The 19,846-nt window shown below is 66.9% G+C and overlaps 1 protein-coding gene across 4 annotated transcripts in view; it reads left to right on the forward strand.

Moving 5' to 3' along the window:
• Nucleotides 1-19,846, forward strand: part of NFIC (nuclear factor I C) — a 47,705-nt gene that overhangs the window by 15,165 nt on the left and 12,694 nt on the right. For all 4 annotated transcript variants that reach the window (XM_074851725.1, XM_074851726.1, XM_074851727.1 and 1 more), the window contains exons 2-6: nucleotides 5,541-6,072; nucleotides 17,527-17,598; nucleotides 18,126-18,200; nucleotides 18,354-18,477; nucleotides 18,677-18,801. In XM_074851725.1, coding sequence (XP_074707826.1) covers nucleotides 5,541-6,072; nucleotides 17,527-17,598; nucleotides 18,126-18,200; nucleotides 18,354-18,477; nucleotides 18,677-18,801 — 928 coding nt within the window. The remainder of the gene's footprint in view (nucleotides 1-5,540; nucleotides 6,073-17,526; nucleotides 17,599-18,125; nucleotides 18,201-18,353; nucleotides 18,478-18,676; nucleotides 18,802-19,846) is intronic.

Here is a 19,846-nt window from a genome sequence, read left to right on the forward strand (position 1 = left end):
TCCTTACCCCTTCCCCGCAGCCCGGGCACGCCACTCCCCAGTTTGGGGTGTATTTAGCGAAGCCAGGGACCAGCAACACCAGTTGTTGCTGGAGGTGAAGGTGCATGCGGGCAGACCAGAGGTGGGGTGATGGGCACAGGGCTGGGGCATATATTGTGCCGCCGGAGAAGCTCCCCCCGGCTTCAGCCCACCTGGGCCACCCCCGGCTGCCGGCGGTGCTGCCTCCCCAGGGAGGGCTGTGCCGGCTGGCGCGGGCCCAGGCAGCGCTGGCACCTGAGCCCGGGGCTGTGAAGAGAGCTGCTTTTCTTCCTGCTGTTTTCCAAAGCAACTGGCAGGTTCGCTGCCTGCCGCGGCCTCCCATGACCCGCGGCGGCGGCCTCGGCGCGCTCCCCGCGCCCCCGCTCGCAGCCGCACCACCTGCGAGGGCGAGCGCCGGCATCGCCTCCCGCCCCGGCACGTAGGCTCAGGCAGATGGGCACCAGCCTGGTGCAGGGCGCTGGCGGGATGGGACCCCCCGGGGTGTTTTTGGGCACCACCGGGCACGGGGAGCCCAGGGCAGCTCGGCGAGGGGTCCGGGGTGGGTGCGTGGTGAGCACCAGGTACTTTATTAGCCCATCCTGAGCGGGGCTGAGCATCGAGGCAGTGCATGAAGCGTGGGAGCCCCTTTCTGGCTTTGCGTCCGTCCCGGCTGACCCTCGCACCAGGGTGGCCGCATCCAGAACACGCTGTGGGTACGGTCCAGCCTCTATGCAGCCTTGAGCCGTGCACGGATGTTGGCTGGAGGATGCTGCAGCTCTGGGAGAAAAAAAACCCCTGGGGTCTGGGGAGAGGAGCTGCAGGGGGGTTGCACCGTGTCCTGCCTTCACCTCCACGCTGGCTGCCCCGGGCACTGGGGCTCCGTGCCCCGGCGCAGGCTGCGAGAGGGGTTTTGCAAGCGTGGGGCTGGGTCGTCCCCACCCCAGCTCAGCTGCTGCTGCCGGGAGCTGGGGGGGGGCATCGCCGCCACAGCCTGTTCTGCCCCTCGGGCAGCTCTGGCGCAGGGCCGGGTGTGCGCAGGCGAGGCCAGCACAGCTCCCGTGCGTTCTGGGAGCTCCCTCCTGCTGCCCCGCGTGCCTCGGTTTCCCTTTCCATCCCCCCAGCACAGCGGTACCGCTCTCCGGGGCCAGGGAAGCCTCGTTAGGACTTGCCGAGCAGGCCGGGAAGCCTGGCTGCGCCATGCCGGCGAGGAGCAAAAATTATGAATAAGCTCTTGTTAATAAATACTTTATGATGAATCCAAATAGATTTCCTCCTCTGGAGCAATTATTGTAAAATGGGCTCTAATACGGTGCAGGGCTGGCCCCGGGAAGGGCTGGGTGCTTTTCAGGGCCTAAGTGCCTCCTTCCATCCCCTCTAATGAGCACTTCCCAATCATTTGCATCTGTCTCGGCAACAGGTCTCATTACCAGGTTAACTTATTACCGAGAGCCGCTTCAGCAAACAGTTAAGAAGCAGCTACCGGCGGCTTTGCTGGGGCTGCGTGAGAGCGTTTTGTCTGTGCCGGGGCACCCGTGGGCTCCCGCAAGGGGAAACTGAGGCTGGGGCGAGCAGCGAGTCCCTGCCATGCCCCTTTCGGGTACTGGGATTTCGGGATTTTCAGGATTACCGCCATCTCTCTAGCTGCATCCCCCCCGCCGCCACGCCGAGGCTCCCCGTGGCATGGCGCCCGGTGCCAAACTTGCCAGCCCCTGCCCAGGCTCGCGCGGCCGCGGGGAGTGGGACCTGGCAGGAGCAGCGGCCGTGGGAGCCGGCAGCAGTTTGGAGGTGTGTGGCTGGCTGGTGGGGAGGCTGAGCATCCTTTCATAAAATAAACCCTGTGTGGTCCCTGCAGGGCCGGGATGCGGCGAGGTCGCCCCGCATCGCTCCCTGCCCGTGGTGGGGATGGCATCCTGCTCCTCCCCGGGGCCGGGGCAGGGCTGGTGGGGAACAACACCAAGGTGACTGATCCCCCCTGTCCCCCTTCTCCTCCTCCACCCCCCCACCCACACCCCACCATGAAAACTGCTTGGGAATTTCCTGAGGACATGTTTTTTTCATTGGAAAATTCAGGCTGTTTTGCCGAGCCTGACCTGTTCGGACAAGGTGTTCGAGCGGAGGATGCTCAGAGGCCTGGCCAGCCCTTGCCACGGTGCCCAGCCACAGTGCCCGTGCCTGGCGCTGTGTCTCTGTGTGGCACAGAGCATCCCCCACCATCCCCGGGGGGGGGGGCACCCGCCGCCGCCGAGCAGCCGCGGTGCAGAGCCCCAGCACCAGCCATGGTGAGGACAGGCAGGAGCCTCAGCTGTGGCCCCACCAGCTTCCTGGTGCTGCTAAACCCCAGGCTGCCAGAGGAGTTAATCCTGGCACAGCTCCACGCAGATGGCTCCTTCCCCTCCCCACTCCACGGCAGGACTGACACAGGACAGAGCCGGGCTTGACCCATGCCTCAGTTTCCCCTCGCAGCATCTGGCGCTGTGGACGGGGGGGCGAGGGGCCGGCAGCACCCCGACGCAGGCGTGCTCCTCCCCGGGTTGCGGGGCTTTACAAGCCCGGGCTGGATGAGGCCCAAGCACAGGCTCTGCTGCCAGATTCCCATCCGGAAGTGCCCCGGGAGCAGCCTCGTCTGGGGTATTGCAGCACGTCTCTGCTTCCCAGCCCCGTGAAGAAAAAACAGCAGGAGAAACACTTAACCAGCCCTTTGCCGGCGCTCGGTGCTGCCGGCTGGGGTAGGGGGCCCGACGGGGCTGGGGGACAGGGACAGATGGGAAGCACATCCCTGCCTTTGCTTTCCGAAGCGGAGCCGCTGTCAGGCCAGGGCGGTGCCGGCAGCGTGGTGGGGATGCGGGGCACAGGGAAGGTCCCCAAGTCCTTCCGCTTGTCCCCTCGGCCCCCCGCTGCAGCCATCCCACCGGCTGTCCTGGTGCCCCCCGGCTGCCCTCGCCTGGCCCCGCTAAAGCGGCTTAACTCTGCGCGGCATCGGCGCCGGATAAGCTGGGCAGGAGGGAAAGTTGGCGAGGGGCTGATTGGCTTTCGGTGCAGTGCTCGTCCCGCCGTAATCCTGGGGGCCCGGGGGGGGCCACAATGGCTTCAGGGGCACCAAGGGCCATCAGGGCTTCTGCACACAGCGGGTTTTTGGGGGGTCCGAGTGGGAGCTCGTGATGAGGGGGGACAAAGCCAGCGCCTGCTCAGAGCCCCACAGAAACTGGGACTTGCGCTTTCCGCCCTGTGGCGGGGCACCGAGCATCGCCTGGCCCCGCAGCGAGGGCGAGCAGCACCCAAGGGTGCTGCCTCCTCCAGCAGGGATAACCTGGTTCTTGCCTGACTTGCCTGCGGCGGTGCCCAGGGTGGCAGTGCCCAGCAGGAGGGCAGGGACAGGGACAATGGCGTGGTCCCCCCCGCCGGCCCTGTGGCCAAGCCCTGCCGCCGGCTGCCTGGGGAGGGTGGCGGGGCCGGGGGATGGCAGCAATTTGTAGGGCTCATCTGAATAACTGGCCACCAAGGAAGATCAGCCGCCCACCGCCCCGGCCAAGTATTGTTTTTGGAACTCGCTGCTGCTTTTTTCGGCTCCTGTCTTACTTTTCTTTGACCTTCTTCCCTGATTTAAGACACATGCCCAGCCCTTGCCCAGCTGCACTGAATTAGCGGCTGCTGCTGGGGAGGGAACCAGACCCTGCGGCTGCACGGGGCTGCAGCCACCCCGGGAGCTGCCAGTGGGGACAGGTCCCCTGGGCAGGGACAGTTTGCCCTGGCAGGATGAGTCCCCCAGGCAGGGATGGGTCCCCAGGGTCCCCAGGGTCAGGATGGATCCCCCAGCAGGGTTGGGGTCCCCATGGGTGGGATGGGTTCCGCAGCAAGGGTGGGTCCCCTGTCCCTTGTGGAGTATGGGGGGACACCAGCGGGGTCACAGCTCTGGAGAAGCTGGGTCCAGAGCGGGGGCTGTTGGCTCCCAGGGACGGCAGGGGTGTGTGCCGGGAGGGTTGGGTCTGTGCTGGCAAATAACAGGATCTGTGCTTGGGGCTGGCTGGTGGTTCTGGGGGTCTGCGCCGGGTTCGGGGGATGGTAGGGTCTGTGCTGGGATGTCTGTGCCAGGTGACAGCAGGGTCTGTGCCGGGGACGCTGGTCCCGGGGCTGCGCCGAGGGAGCTGCGCTGGCTGTTCGCAGGGTTGGTGCCAGGGGAGCAGGTTTGGGGTTTTGCGGGGGCTGGTTTGGGGTTAGTGGGGTGTGAGCTGGACTTGGGGCTGAGTTGAAGTTAGTGGGGTCCGTACAGGGCCGGTCCCTGCTGGGAGCCTGCTTCAGGGCACAGTTCCCTCCAAGCAGGGTCACTTCGGGACGTGTCTGATTTGACCCGGGAGCGGCATCGCTGCCCTGGGATGAGGGCACCAGCCGCTGCCTCCAGAGCCCTCGCCCCATCCCACTGCTGGGGGTCCCCTGGCTCCTGCCCGCAGCTGCCTGCTGGGTCCCTCCCCGGTGCAGCGCCTGCCCTTGGCACCCTCCCCGCTGGGAGGGTAACCCAAATCCGGGCACGACCCTGCGAACTGGGGCCGTGGCACGGCTGTAGCAGCGGCCACCAGCCACCCCCTGCCCGGCCCTGGCAGCCTGCGGTGAGACTGGAGCGCCGAGCTGGGCTCTTTCCTTCACCACATCATCACCCATCATGAGGGACCCTCAGGGCCAAATCCTGCCCACAGGAGTCAGCTTGCCCATGGGGATGCTTGGTCCTCTCCCTGATGTTTTCCAAAGACAACTCCGAACACCCTTCTGTCCCACGGTGGGGTTGGGGGCCCCCCCCCAGCCAGGAAGCACTGATTTTCCGAACTGGGAAAAAAAAGGGATGCGGGAAGGAGGGGCTGTGGAGAGGGATGCATTTTCCTTGTTTTCTTTTGGGGCTGGACTCGTCCAGCAGCGCTCACCAAATGGAAAAAGGCAGTCAGAGCATGCCTTGTGCACCGGGCTGGGCGCCAGCTGCTGGGCTGGCCACAACTGGGGCAAACTGGGGGAGTTTCCTGCTGGTCCGGAGGGAGTGAAGAGGTCCAAGGCACCCGCAGCCCATGCAGGAGCACCCGGGATGCTGGGGGTTTGGAGGACCCGTCCCCTGGGTGCTGTGCTCTGGCAGTGCCTGGCACCGGCACAGCGGCTCCGGCGGGTGCGGTGTCAGGTGGGATTTCTGCGCCTGTGGGGAGCAGATCCCGACGCGATGGGTGGGACAGGGAGAGGGTCCAGGCGCTGCCGAGGCGCTGAGCCTCTCCGCAGCACTGTCGGCGCTGGGATGTCCTAGACACCCCCAGGTGGGAGAAGTGCAGCTGGTGGGATTTACGGGGGTCTGTCGGGACGGGGGGGGGGTTCCCGCTGTGTGGGGAGGGGTTCCCTGTCCCTCTGCCTGTGCCTCTGCCACAGCTCTTCCGCTGGGACGCAGCCCAGAGGGGGTGTCCCCGGCGGGTCGCCATGGGCTCCTCAGCCATCACGGGTTGGATTTGGAGGGGAGGCTCAGCCGGGAGTGACCTCCTGTCCCTCCGCTCCCGCAGGATGAGTTCCACCCCTTCATCGAGGCGCTGCTCCCCCACGTCCGGGCCTTCGCCTACACCTGGTTCAACCTGCAGGCCCGCAAGCGCAAGTACTTCAAGAAGCACGAGAAGAGGATGACGAAGGATGAGGAGAGGGCGGTGAAGGACGAGCTGCTGAGCGAGAAGCCAGAGGTGAAGCAGAAATGGGCCTCGCGCCTCCTGGCCAAGCTGCGCAAGGACATCCGGCCTGAGTGCCGCGAGGACTTCGTGCTCTCCATCACGGGCAAGAAGCCCTCGTGCTGTGTCCTCTCCAACCCCGACCAGAAGGGCAAGATGCGCCGCATCGACTGCCTGCGGCAGGCGGACAAGGTGTGGCGGCTGGACCTTGTCATGGTCATCCTCTTCAAAGGGATCCCGCTGGAGAGCACCGACGGCGAGCGCCTGGTCAAGTCGGGCCAGTGCACCAACCCCATCCTCTGCGTCCAGCCCCACCACATCAGCGTCTCCGTCAAGGAGCTCGACCTCTACCTGGCTTACTTCGTCCGCGAGAGAGGTGGGTGCTCGGCTGCCTGTGGGGCAGAGCCAGGGTGGGTCCCCACCAGAGCTGGGGGGGGTTGTTCCAGCTTTCCCGTCCCCCCCAATGTCCGTCCCATCCCTGGCTCCAGCTTAGAGACACCACTTGGGGACACATTTCCCATTGCGGACCTTGCGAAGAGGAGCCCAGTGCTCCCCTCGCTCCAAACTGCTGCCCAAGTGGGTGCCCCCCACCCTGCCCATGCAGCCCCTTTCCCCCAGCCGGCACAGATCCGGGCTGCCCTGGGAGGTGTGTTCCGGGGAGGAGAGGAGGCGCGTGGTCCCTGAGGATGCTCCTGGCTCTGGGCATCCCCAGAGGGGGTTTTGGGGGGGTTAACCCCACATCCCATGCCTGCCTGACGTGACTGTGCCGGCAGCCCGGTGAGGAGCGGGTGGGCGGCGTGGGCAGGAAAGGGACAGCCTGTTCCCGAGGGCTGGAGCTGGGAGTGATCCAGCAGTGCCAGTTTGCCGTGGGCTGTGGTCCCAGCCCCTCACGGGGACGGGAGCAGCCAAGGCTGGCTGGGGAGGGGGCAGCGATAACACCGGTGGGGGCAAACCCCAGCAGCTCCCGGGGGGATGCGGCTCCCCTGCCCCTCACCTGCCCGGGGGTCCCACAGACCCGCTGGGACAACTGGGCTGGTTTCACTACAGCAAGGAGGGAGGGTCAGACCCACCCTCGAAGCCTTGATGGTCAAAAGGGGGAAACTGAGGCACAGCGGGGAGGGCAGATGGCGGTTACCAGGCGCAGAGGATTAGGTCCCTAAGCCATCGGCCCCGCCGCCGGCTCACACCACCTCCCTGTGTGTCGGGAGGGGAAGCTCATAGTACCTTGGGTCAGATCTTATTTTATCCGGGCAGGTTTGCTGTCCCTGACTGGTGACATGCTGGCACAGACACCCTCCTGGCAACTGGGGTCCCCCACAGACCCCGACATCCCCCAGCACCCCCAGGTGGGTGAGGAGCCTGGGGAGATGCTGTGCGATGCCCGCGGGTGAGGGCGAGGCTTGGTGTCACAGGGATGATGCAGAGCCAGGGGTGTCTGTGACACGCAGCCCCAAGGGGTGGTCAGGGGGCTCGTGGCCCCGCCGTGGCCAGGCCACACTGCCCAGTGTGTGGGGACCAGGACATTGGTCCCCTCCTGGCAGCAACCCCCTGCCCTTGCCCGCGGCATTGGGTGATGCCCCCCAGCCACGGCCCCCAGCCCCATGAGCCCATCCCCATCGACACCACAGCGGGGGGAGCGTGGGGCTGGTGGCTCCTTGCCCAGAACTGGCCAGGGCCCAGGGACAGATAGTGACAGCACAGAGGGCACCACGGTGCCGGCAATCCCAACAAAGCGGGTGCCAGCACCGTGAATCAAGGTGAGCATCGGCAGCCAGAGACTGCTCTGCCCCCGCCCAGCCAGCGGTGGGACACGCTGGGTGACACTGGGGAAACTGAGGCATGGCAATGTGACCCCCCGCTGCTCCCCATGGAGCTGCCTGTCCCAGGCAGGGCGCTGGGGGACACTGCCAGGCCCTCCTGGCTTTGGGGAAAAGCAGGGCACAGCCTCGCGGGGGCCAGATCCTGCCCCAGGCCCAGGTGGGACCCCATGCAGGTGGGGGGTGTGGGCGATCAGTGTGGGGGGGGTGTGTGTGTGCAGTCACACACGCGTGTACAGCCAGGACCTGCCGCCCGGCCGCACCCCCAGCGCATGCGCACGCGTGGTGCCCCCATGCCCGTGCACGTGGCTCACCGCTCGCGGGCAGGATGGGGCCCGTTTCCCAGCGGCGCACTGGGAATGGGAACAGTGGGTGCTGTGCTGGGGACAGGGGTGTCCCAGGCACTGGCTGGCGTGGGGACATGGGTGCCCTGCGCAGGATGGGGTGCTGGGCAGGGTTAGAGGTGTCGTGTACTGGGCTGAGACATGGCCATGCTGGACTGAACTGGGATGGGGTACTGGGCTTAACTGGGGTGCTGCATGCCATGCTGGGGGCACCCCATGCTGGGCTGGGGGCACCCTGCGCTGGCTTGGGTAGAGGCTGGGCTGTGTGTCATGCCGGACTGGGGGGTACCCTGGACTGGACTGGACTGGGAGCACACCCGTGCTGGACTGGGAGCCCTGTGATGACAGCAGAGACCAGGACCCCCACGGCAGCTGTGATGGGTCCCTGCGCCGGCGGCTTCCCTGGCCACGCCACAGCTGGCGGGTGTCCCCGGGGAGGTGGCTGCCCCTCTGCCACCACCCCCCGCCCCCACCGGCGACCTTGACCCCAGCGTCTGGGTCCCCAGCAGCCGCAGTCACCTGACTGTCTAATTGGGAACACAGTGGCTGTAAATACTCTCTGATAAGGCCTGGCAGCCTCTCACTTTCCCTGTTAAGGTCGCTCTGTGCCCCGGTTAAGGGGGACCGGGACGGACCAGTGGCACCAGCTGTGCTGGGGGTGGGGCCCCCGGGGTGCTGCAGGGCGCTGGGTGCTGTGGTAGGGTGGGTGCTCAGCATTGCCCCGGCCCACAGCGGGCACTTTCTGTGGGGCTGTGGCTAGAGAGGGGTTACCCGGGTGCCGTGTTGGTGGGGAAACCGCCAGCGCACCAGTGGCACCCTGCGCTGTGTGGCCAGGCCGGGTGACGGCACCGCTGGGGTGTGCTGGGAGTCCCCAGGGCCTCCTCCCTGCCCAGCACGCTGCCTGCTCTCTCCTGCCTGCTCGCTCCTGCCTGCTCCCTCCTGCCTGCTCGCTCCTGCCTGCTCTCTCCTGCCTGCTCGCTCCTGCCTTCTCCCTCCTGCCTGCTCCCTCCTGCCTGCTCGCTCCTGCCTGCTCGCTCCTGCCTTCTCCCTCCTGCCTGCTCCCTCCTGCCTGCTCGCTCCTGCCTGCTCGCTCCTGCCTTCTCCCTCCTGCCTGCTCGCTCCTGCCTGCTCTCTCCTGCCTGCTCCCTCCTGCCTGCTCCCTCCTGCCTGCTCGCTCCTGCCTGCTCGCTCCTGCCTGCTCCCTCCTGCCTGCTCCCTCCTGCCTGCTCGCTCCCGCTCCCTCTGCCCGCTTTCCCCCCTCGCACATCTCACCCTGCAGCCACTCCACCCCCCCCCAGTATCCCCAGCCCTTTGTTGCTGGGGGGTGAGCAGGAGGAGGCTGGGGGGGATCTTGCCTGCGTGGAGCCCCCCCGGCTGGGCAGCTCCAGCTCCCTGCAGCCCCCGCGGCCCCCCGTTATCAGGCTGGAGCACGTGGGCTCTCGGCTCCCCCGCCTACACCCGGCCCGTTTTGCTGGTGTCAGCACAATTTCCCAGCCACTGCTCTGGCAACGCCGGGGAGGGGAGATGGTGGAGGAGCCCCCCCGGCCCCGCTCTCCCTCTGCGGGGTCGGGGGCAGCCTGGGGGGGGCTGGTGCCCAGCCCCCACCCCAGACCGATGCCAAGGGCCAGCTCTGCCTCTTGGCTCTTTCTTGCCCCCCAGCCCTCTGCCTGGAAGACCAACCCGGTTTCCGTGGCCCTGGGTGCACATGGGGAAACCGAGGCACGAGCGATGCTGGGCTGTGGGGGAGGCCATGTCCCACCCCCGCTGGCCCCGGCAGGGCTGCCGTGGGGTGCAGGGGGGGTGCCGGCCGCCTGGATCCGCTCCCCAGCACTCGGCAGCGCATCGCCAGCCCCGGGCGCGCGGGTACCCCCGTGGACAGGGAGAACTGCCGGCTGGGTGCAGGATGGGTGCAGGATGGGTGCAGGGCTGGGTGCTGGATGTGAGCAGGGCTGGGTGCAGGGCTGGGCTCTGCACACCGCAGTGGGGGAGGGGATAGCGCTGCAGCCCAGAGCTGGGTGTGCAGCGGGGGGGGGGGGGGGGGGGGGGGGGGGGGCTGGGGGGGGAGCTCGGAGGTCGCTGGTGAAAGTCAAAAGCATTGCAGTAAAATGGTAATCAATCTCCCCAGTCGATGGTGCCAGGACCTTCGAAGCATTACAGAGAGATTCCTCCCAGCAGCTCCTGACAGCAGCAGCCAGTCTGGGGGGGCTGGTGCCCCTCTCCCTGCACCCTCACCTCAGTGCTCCCCACCACTGTGGGCCCCCCCCTCCCTGCTGCACCCTCACCTTTGTGCCTTCATCCCTGTCTCCCCCATCCCTGGACCCCCATCCTGGCACCCCTCATCCCTGCCCCCCCCCATCCCTGGCCCCCCCTCTTCATGCCCCCATCCCTGCATCCCCATCCTGGTACCCCCATCCCTGAACCCCATCCCGACCAGGCTCCAGGAGCTGGAGGGGGGGGGGGGCCAGGATGGGATCAGTGCTGGCCCTCGCACCCTTTGGGGTGCTCTGGGGCTGGCAGGGTCCCCACAGCCAACGTGAGGGGGCGGGACACACACAAGGCTCTGCCCTGCAGTGAGCCTCCCCTGGCCACGCCTGGCGGCTGAGCCTGGCTGTGCCCCCCCCGGGCCGTGCAGGGTCAGAGCAGATGGGTGCCCCGGGCGAGCAGGCGGCAGGCCCCAGGGTGGCATCCCCCCCCCGGCACCCCACTGCCACGTGCAGCCGGCCGTGCCGCCGCTGGCACGCAGCACCCAGGGGGAGGCAGGGACCTCCACGCCGTGCCAGCATCTGCGTCGCCCACCGCCTGGCAGCCCCTTATCTCCCCTCCCCAGCCTCGCCGCTGGCTGCGGCGGGAGGCAGATGGCACCAATCTGCCAGGGAGTCCGTGCCAGGGCTCTCAGCCCAAGCGCGCCGGCCGGCCGTGCCAGGCCGGCCGTGCCAAACGTCTGCGCGGTCCCTCCAGATGGAGGAGCAGGCGTTTCCCCAGGCAGCGCCGCTCTGCCAGCCCCCGCGCAAATATTTATCGGCAGGGTTGCGAGGAGATTGATGGGGTGCACAATATTTGGGCTCTGCCATTCGCAGAGCTGGACACTGGCGGGCAGGGGGGGCCAGAGAACCCCTCCCCAGCACAGAGATAAACGCAGGCAAACCCTCCTCCTGCGCCAGGTATCAATCCACTCCCAGCCGAACCAGCAAAGAGGCCGGGGCTGAGGGGAGCGGGATGGGCAGAGCCCAGCGGATCTGGGAGGAGAGACCCTCCCGGGAAGGGCACAAGGGTATGAGACATCAGAGAATTGACAGGCGCTGGGTTCCTGCCCCTGGCAGCTGTGTGCCGCAGGGGCAGCGTGGGAAGGGGCTCACCGCGGGGTGCAGCGACCCCGGCCATCCCCGTCCCCTGGGGTGTCACCAACTGGGGTGTCAGCGCCTGGGGCACCCGCTGTCCCCGTGCCCGGCCCCGCCGTGAGCGCGGCGGCGGCAGCCGGGGTGGTTTGGCCGCGCTGGAGCTCTCTGGATCGATGTGCCGGCGACCTTGGGGAGGTCAGGGCTTCCCCGGCTCCCGCAGTGCGCCCAGCCAGAGCCGGGCCAGCACCGGTGGCTTCCCCGCATGCCCAGCTGGCAGGGGGCAGCCCCAGCCCCGCGGCACCAGTGAAGCGAGTTGCCCCGTGCTCAGCCCCACGGCCTCGGGCAGGGGGAGCGGTGCCTGCCGGGGACCTGGCACCGAGCGCCACGTCCTGTGGTGCTGGCGCTGGGGACAAGGGGCCAGAGTGGTTCCCTGCGCCGTTCGGCGCCCGATGAATAAAAGATGAGTGAGCTCCGTCTCGCAAGCACCTGCCGTCCCCCGCCTTCCCCACCCGCCGTCCCCCCGTGCTGGCAAGCGCCGTGCCCTCCCCGGGGCTGCAGTTGCCATCCTGGCCGGGCGCCCGGCTCCGTGCCGCGCTGGCAAGGGACAGCTGGGCCAGCAGATGCCCGCGGCGCTCCCTCCCGCCGGTGGCCGCGGGCACGGCGGGGGGGGCACAGACACCACCAGGCCCCTCAGCGTGCCACTGCGCCCCCCAGCTGGGCTGGCACCACCAGCTGGGGTCTGGGGTCCCCTGCCATGCCCGCCCCCACGCTGGGGTCTCGGCCGGTCCCGAGGAGGGCTTGAACCTGCCCCCTCCCCCCCCTCCCCAGCCCTGTGTGGCCTCAGACCTTGGCCCTGGGATGGGAGATTCCCACGATGCACTAGGAGCGATGCCTGGGATCCGTGGGGGGGTGAGAGAGGGGTCAGGGGGGCCATGGGGGGGACCCGTGGGACTCTGCGGAGGGGCTGTTCTGTGCCGTGGGGCTGTGCCGTGGGGCTGGGGTTGGTGGGGCAGCGAGATGCTGGCAGCCCCCGGCAGCTGCCCAGGGCCAGGCCCCGTGGCAGGGCAGGCAGGGGCAGTGGGTCCGCCCAGGGCAGACGGGGGCCGGGCCTGGGACCCTCGGGCTGCACCTGCGGAGCTGAGGTGTCCCCCCACCCCTGCCCCCCATCCCCCTTCTCCTTCCTGCTCTGCTTCTGCCCTCCTGCCTTTCCTCCAGCTTTCCTTCTGCTTTCCCTTCCCTCCCTCCTCCCTGTCAGCTTTTCCTCCTTCCCTTATTTTTATTTTCTTCTTTTCTTTTTCTTTCTCTTTTTCCTTTCCTTTCTTTTTTTTTCTTTTTTCTGTTTTCTTTTTCTATTTTTATTTTCTTTTTTCTTTTTATTTTCTTTCTTTTCTTTTTCCTTTTCCTCTTTCTTTTCCTTTTTTCTTTTTCTTTTTCTTTTTATTTTTATTTCCCTCCACTTTCATTTCTTCCTTTTTACTTTCTTTTTCCTTTTTCTTTTTCTTTTTCTTTTTTCCTTTTTCTTTTTCTTTTTCTTTTTCTTTTTCTTTTTCTTTTTCTTTTTCTTTTTCTTTTTCTTTTTTCTTTTTCTTTTTCTTTTTCTTTTTCTTTTTCTTTTTTCTTTTTCTTTTTTTTTCTTTTTCTTTTTCTTTTTCTTTTTCTTTTTCTTTTTCTTTTTCTTTTTCTTTTTCTTTTTCTTTTTCTTTTTCTTTTTCTTTTTCTTTTTTTTTCTTTTTTCTTTTTCTTATTTTTATCTTTACTTTTATTTCTTTCCCTTCACTTTCTTCCTTTTTTCTTTCTTTCTCCCTCCCTTCCTCCCTTCCTTTCTCTCTCTCTCTCCCATCCTCTCCCAGCAGCTGCACCCCCGGGTGCCCCCTGGCCCCCCCAGCCCAGTGCACAGGGGCTGGGTGCCAGCACCCCGCCGGGCGGGGGGGTGTCCCAGGGGGGCAGGGGGCTCAGCCATCCCTTTGTCCATCCCACTCTCCCCCGTCCCTTTGTCCGCTGCCAGCTGTCCCCGCTCGCCTCCACGGGCGCCGGCAGCCCTGGATGTGGCCCAGGCCTGGCAGGGCCGAGCGAGGGGGCGGCCATGCTGCCCGCCTGGGGGGGTTCCCCCCGGTTGCTGCCATCTCCTCGTGCCGGCCGGGGTCGGCCGAGGACAAACCCGCTCGCTCCCAGCGCGCCGACGCTCGCTCCTCACTCGCAGGCGCCGGCCAACGTGCTCGCGCCTCCCCAGCCTCCCGCCTGGGCCAGCTGGCTGCAGCCGGTGAACGTGGCAGTGGGGCGCGTCCGTCCCCCCCCGCCACCTCGGGGGATGCCTCCGGCCAGGACCTCCCTGGGGTGGAGAAGCTGCTGCCCCCGCGGCGTTGGCGGGGAGCGGGCTGAGACCCAGCAAACTCATCTCACCCCCTGGTAGCACCGCAGCCCCGTGGGCAGGGCGGGGGGGGCCGGGGGGGGAGCGGGCGTTATAAAGAGCATGGCCGAGGGGTCCGGCGCGCGGGGCAGCCTGGCTGAGCTGGGATTTACCCGGCACACACACGGCGTTGCTGGGGGTATTATATAAAGGAGGTTACACAAGCGGGTCTGTTCCGGGTTTTATGTAAGGGCCACCCCAGCCCGGCCGGCAGCGGGACGGGCAGAGCCGCTCAGACCAGTGGGGCCACTGCGGGGTAGGGGGTGCTGAGGGTCTGGCGGGGAGCCCCCCCCCTTGGCCCCCGCAGCCTCGCCCACCCCTAGCCCTTGCAGTGGGGCCACTGTCCTACAGCCCTCAGGCTCCCTCAGGTCTCCAGGTGTCCCCCATCCTGACCAGGCTGTTCACTCTGGGCCCTAGTGATGCACACCATGGGGGAGGGCTAGCCGGAGGCACTGGGGCAGCTGTGAGTTGCTGCTGGGGAGGTAGTAGGGCTGCACTGCCACTGAGGGAGAGGCGAGGGAGCAGTTCCCCAGGGGACTTAACCCCGAGCTGGCCCCAGGGGAAACTGAGGCACAGGGGCAGGAACCTGCAGGCAGCAGTGCTGAGGCCTGGCCTATCTCCTGCCCCGTCGCTAGCACCGCTGGGGGAGGAGGAAGAAAGCTGCTGCCCTCGCCAGGGGGCCTGGGCCACGCACACCGGCGCCAGCGGCTCCACCAGCCCCCAGCATCCTCCAGCCTCTGCGCCTGCGCCCCACACCGCTGCCGGTAACACCGTGCCCTGTTACTGTCAGCGCCCGGGCACAGAGCCAGGGCTCTCCCGCAGCCGCGCCAGCCCCGGGGGGGGCACCCGGCCCGCAGGGACCCCCCCCCCTCAAGGCCAGTCCTGCTGCCCGGGGTCGTTCCCACGCGCCGAAGCCACGGGCAAGGAGTCGCCGTGGGGCCGTCGGCACCCTGCCAGCCGGCAGGGCCGGGGTGCCGGGGATCCATAATTCAATGGGTGGCATCAGTCCAGGCTGCCAGCGCGGCCGGGAGCCCAGGCAGCCCTCGCCCCCCCCCCCCCCCCCCAGCACACACTTTGCTATTTTTAAAAGCGATTGGATCGACCTTTTTGGGACTAACCGCTCTCCCCCTCCGTGCTGGGGGGGGATCCCAGCGTCGAACCCCCCCTCCAGGCTCCCCGCAATGTGGCAGCAGGGCCCCTCACCTCCATCCGCCACCCGCGGGGGGTGCGGAGGGTGCAGGGTGCCCCCCATCAGCGAGCCCCCCGGGCTTCTTTCACCTTCCTGGTGCAGCCGAGCCACTTGTTGGGTGAGGGATTTGGTCCCCCCCAAAACATCCCTTGGGGGGAGCGAGGCTGCGGTGGGAGCCCAGTGATCCCTTCGCCATTTTAGTGCGCGCCGGCCGGCCGCAGGCAGCCGTCACATGGCGGTGAGAGCAGAGTTTGGCCCGGCCGCGCTGCGCCGGAGGAGGCAGCCAGAAATTTGCTGGCGAGCTCACCCGTCCCAGCCACGAGGATCGCCAGCAGCGGGGGGGGTACCGAGCCCCCAGCCCCGCACCCACGTGCCTCCGTCAGGGTGCCGGGAGGGTCCAGTCCTGCTGCCAAACCTCAGGGCTCAGGAAAGTCCCCAGTGCTTCTTGGGGTGCTGTGGCTGGAACTGGGGTGCTTGGGTTGGGGGCAGGCCCCCGGGGTGCCCCACAGGAGCAGGGGTAGGTGGGGTGGCATTGGTGGAGCTGGGTCAGGATGATGCTGGTGGGGGAGTGTGGGAGCACAGGGAGAACCCAGGGGGGCGGGGGGGATACCTGGGGCGAGCGAGTGTCCCTGCTGGGTGCCCTGGGGGAGCAGGGGGCAGCTTTGGGGGGAGCAAAGGACTGTGCCAGGCATCCTGGGGGAGCAAAGGTCCACGTGGGGCATCTGGGGGCGAGGAAAGGTCCGCGTGGGGCATCTGGGGGTGAGGAAAGGTCCATGTGGGGCATCTGGGGGTGAGGAAAGGTCCGCGTGGGGCATCTGGGGGTAAGGAAAGGTCCACGTGGTGCATCGGGGGGTGAGGAAAGGTCCATGGGGGACATCTGGGGGTGAGGAAAGGTCCGCGTGGGGCATCTGGGGGTGAGCAGGGTCCATGCAGGGTATCTCAGGGCGAGCAGCCGTGGGAGGTCCTGTGGGCGCAGCTGAGAGCCACGTGGGGCACCTCAGAGGCCGCGGGGTGAGGGCACAGCCTGGGGGGGCTTCCTAGTGGCTGAGCACCCCCAGGAACGGGCAGGCGGGTGCCATCCCTGGGGGCGAGCAGGGGGCCAGGGAGCCCTGAGGCGACGGCGGGGGGGTGCATGGGGAGCCGGGCCGGCCTCGGGACTGTAACCGCAAGACACCGCCCCGTGCCTTGGCCAGGCTCCACCGCTAACCACTTCCAGAGCCGCTGCGAGATTTGTTGTTTTAAGAGGCGAGGAGGGGCTGTGTCCGGCCGCGTGGTGCCCGCGGGCGTGTGGGGGGTCCCTGCTGCCACTCGCCCCCTTCTCCAGCTCACTTGTGCCCTGCTAACGCCCACCGCCCACTCCCACACTCTTGGGCATGTGGCAGCTTTCAAAATGGGGAAAAAAAAGGGAAAAAAAAAAGAGAAATGGAGAGAAGGGGGGGAATAAACCCCAGCGCCCATCACTGGGGGAATTTCTGCTCCCTAAAATGGCTGCCTGGAGGAAGCCAAGTGTGCAGGCAAGCGCACGGGCAAGCGCGTGGGCACGGGGCTGGCTGGTGGCGGGCTGCGGCGTTGGGGCGCGATGCCACGGGGCCGCCAGCATGAAAGGGCTGCCAGGCCGGCGCGGGGAAAGGCTGGGGAGGAACGCCAGCGACTGGGGAGGGAGACAAAATGGCTGCGTTCGGCGTCGACGTCAAGTGGCCCTGGGGGTGGCGTGGGCGGCACCCGGGGGGTGTCGGGGCGGGGGGCGGCGCGGCCCCGCTGCCCACATGGCTCGGCCTGGCTGGCCAAAAATAACCACCCCGGGAGCCGTGTGTGCGCAAGGGACTGGGGGGGAGCACGGGGTGGGGGGCGGGAAAAAGGGGGAGAAAAAAAGGAGAGAAAGGGAAAAAACCCCGAGCCCCAGCAGGCGGGCTGGCAGCAGCGGCCGCTCTGTTTTGACGGTGTTGTTTGGATTGTCGCGGCCCTTTCCCAGCATCAGCCAGTGCTGCGAAAGAGAAACGCCGAAGGCCAAGGGGTGGGAGGAGGATGGAGAAGCAGGATGAAGGACGAGGAGATGGGGAAATACATGGCGAAAGTTTTGGAAGGGTTCTGGGAGCAGCCGGACGAGGGGCACGTGGCCAAGCCTGTGCCGGGGAGGAAGGATGCTCCTGAGTGTGGCTCAGCCCCCGGCGGGGTGCGGGGAGGCGCCGGCTGTGCCATGCCGGGGGGTGCCGGTGCCGCTGAGCTCAGCGTCTGAGCCGGGTTATTTTTAGCTGCGATGGAGCGGGGACAGGGAGGGCTTCGGGGGTCAGCGCAGGTGCTGCCCCATGGCCCTGCTGCCCTCCGGGGGGCTTGGGGGAGGCAGGCTGTGGTGCCGTGGGGCGGCAGGGGCCATGCCTGGCTGCGGGGACGCTGCCGGCGGGGCAGGGCCGGGCCTCGGGGGCAGCTGGAGGGAGGAAGGAGGCAGGAGCGTGTCCAGGCGGCCGTCACCCTGCCTCGGGGTGGGTCAAGTGCCGTGGGTTTCCCTCCTGCGTGGCAGCGGGGGGGTGTCCCCATTCCTGCCGCCGTCGGGGAGGGATGCTCGGTGGCTGGGGACGTGGCGGCTCAGTCGTGGCCCTCCTGCAGTGGGAGCCGCTGGCCAGACCGTGCCTCAGTTTCCCCCCCCAGCAGAGCGGCGGGAGGGGCGGTTGGCCCGCGGGTGGCCCTGGCGTGTGGCGCTGCGGGGGCCTCACCCCGGCGGTTTTTCCCTCCCGCAGATGCAGAGCAGAGCAGCAGCCCCCGGACGGGCATCGGCTCGGACCAGGAGGACAGCAAACCCATCACGCTGGGTGAGCGGGGCGGGCGGGGCTCAGGGTGCAGGTCAAGGGACACCCGAGCCCGTCCCCGGGGTCCCTGCGGTGGAGGTGGCCCCCTCGGCAGGCGGGCGTGCCCTCTGCGCCAGCGGCTCCCCACAGCTGCTCGGGTGCCCCCCACAGCCACTGCCTGGCACCTGCAATGAGCTGGGCACGGCCTCAGCCTCATCCCACAGACACAAGGGCCCGACTGGGGCTGTGTCCCTCGGGGACAGCAGCTGCCACGGGGGTCCCACGGTGGGGGCGCAGCCCCCAGCCCCACCGGCTCGCTCAGCCATAGGGAAACTGAGGCACAGAGCAGCCCCAGGGGGTCCTCAGCAGAGGGGACTGGTCAGGGTGGTCACTCGCCAGAGGAGGGAAGTGGAGCGAAGCCAGCCGGGGGGGGTGGGTGGCGTTAGGGGGGATTTGGGGATATTGGGGTGCCCTCAAGCATCGCCACAAGCAGGGCAGGAGGGGTGGTCATGTCCACCCCCCCTCAGAACTCCCTACTCTCTCCCACACAGATTCAACAGACTTCCAGGAAAGCTTTGTCACCTCGGGGGTGTTCAGCGTCACCGAGCTCATCCAGGTGTCCCGAAGTGAGTGCCACCATGATGCCACCACCTCCCCCCCGCTGCGCGGGCACGGCATTGTCCTGGCAGCTCCCCCACCCTGGCTGTGGGCTGGGGGTCCCCTTCCTGCCCGGCGGGGGACAGTGCCAGGCCTCCCCTGATCCCCCTCTCTCCCTGCAGCGCCAGTGGTGACAGGCACGGGGCCAAACTTCTCCCTGGGGGAGCTGCAGGGCCACCTGGCCTACGACCTGAACCCCTCCAGCACCGGCATGAGGAGGACGCTGCCCAGCACCTCCTCCAGCGGGTAGGTGCCACCAGGGCCACGCTGGGGCCATGCCAGGGTGATGCTGGAGTGATGCCGGGGCGATGCCGGGGCGATGCCGGGGTGGTGCCAGGGCCAGCCTGAGCCCAGCTGTGGGCCGCTGGCCGTCTGGCCACAGGGGAGGCAGGGGGCAGGCCAGATCCTGCCGCAGGCTGGTGCTGATCCCTTCTCTGCCCCCCAGGAGCAAACGGCACAAGTCGGGGTCCATGGAGGACGACATCGACACCAGCCCGGGGGGGGAGTACTACACCTCCTCCAACTCCCCCACCAGCAGCAGCCGCAACTGGACAGAAGACATGGAAGGGGGTAGGTACCTCCCTACAGGTGCCCTCCTGCTGCTGTAGGGCCCTCAGGTCAAAGCATGAGCTGGCTATAGGTGCTGGTGTGTTGCTATAGGGCCCCCCAGCAAGTTACTGCTTCTCTTTGTGAGCTGTGGTGTTGCTATAGAGCCCCCCATCAAGGCACAGGCTCTCTATAGGTGCTGTGGGGTTACTACAGAGCCCCATCAAGGCACAGGCTCTCTATAGGTGCCAAGGGGTTACTACAGAGCCCCCCATCAAGCCACAGGCTCTCTATAGGTGCCAAGGGGTTACTACAGAGCCCCATCAAGCCACAGGCTCTCTATAGGTGCCAAGGGGTTGCTATAGGGCCCCCAGATTTAGGCACAGGTTCTCTATAGGTGTCCAGGTGTTGCTACAGCCCCCCCATGAAGGCACAGGCTCTCTGTAATTGCCGCAGTGTTGCTGCAGGACCCCCCCCCCGCCGCTATTCAAGGACTGGCTCTCTCTATAGGTGCTTCCTATAGGGCCAGCCCAGCGCCCCAGCCCCATGCCGGCCTCTCCCAGCCCCACGGCCGCTGGCGCTATGGACAGCTTGCTTTCTTGCTCGGCGGTTTTTTTTTCCCTTTCCTGTCTAGACAGACCCAATTAGCTGTTCATTAAGAAAAGAGGGGGCTGGGCTAATTAAAGCGATGCTGCGGGGCTGGCACGGCGGCTCCCACGCCCCGGGGCGCCTTCACGGGGCTGCAGGCGAAGGAGCCGCTCGGCTTTCTGCCCCCCTGGCTCTTATTCTGCCCCCCCCAGCGCAGGGCAGGATCTGTCCCAGCCCCCCAACCCTGCCAGAGCCTGGGGGGTGCCCAGCTGGGGGGCTGGAGGCACCGTTTGTGTCGGAAGGGGGCAAGTCCTGGCCCAGGATGGAGCCCCCCTATATGTCGGGGGGCAGGTGCCCGGGGGGGGCAGGTGAGAGGGCAGGAGGGTCCCTGGGGGAGGTGCAGCCCCCTCCCCAAAGCATTGCACGGGGGTGTGGGGGGGGCACGGCGGGAGGGAGCAGCGCTGGGGTGTCACTGTGCCCC

Source organism: Strix uralensis, chromosome 27, assembly GCF_047716275.1.
Source record: "Strix uralensis isolate ZFMK-TIS-50842 chromosome 27, bStrUra1, whole genome shotgun sequence".
Lineage (NCBI taxonomy): Eukaryota > Metazoa > Chordata > Aves > Strigiformes > Strigidae > Strix > Strix uralensis.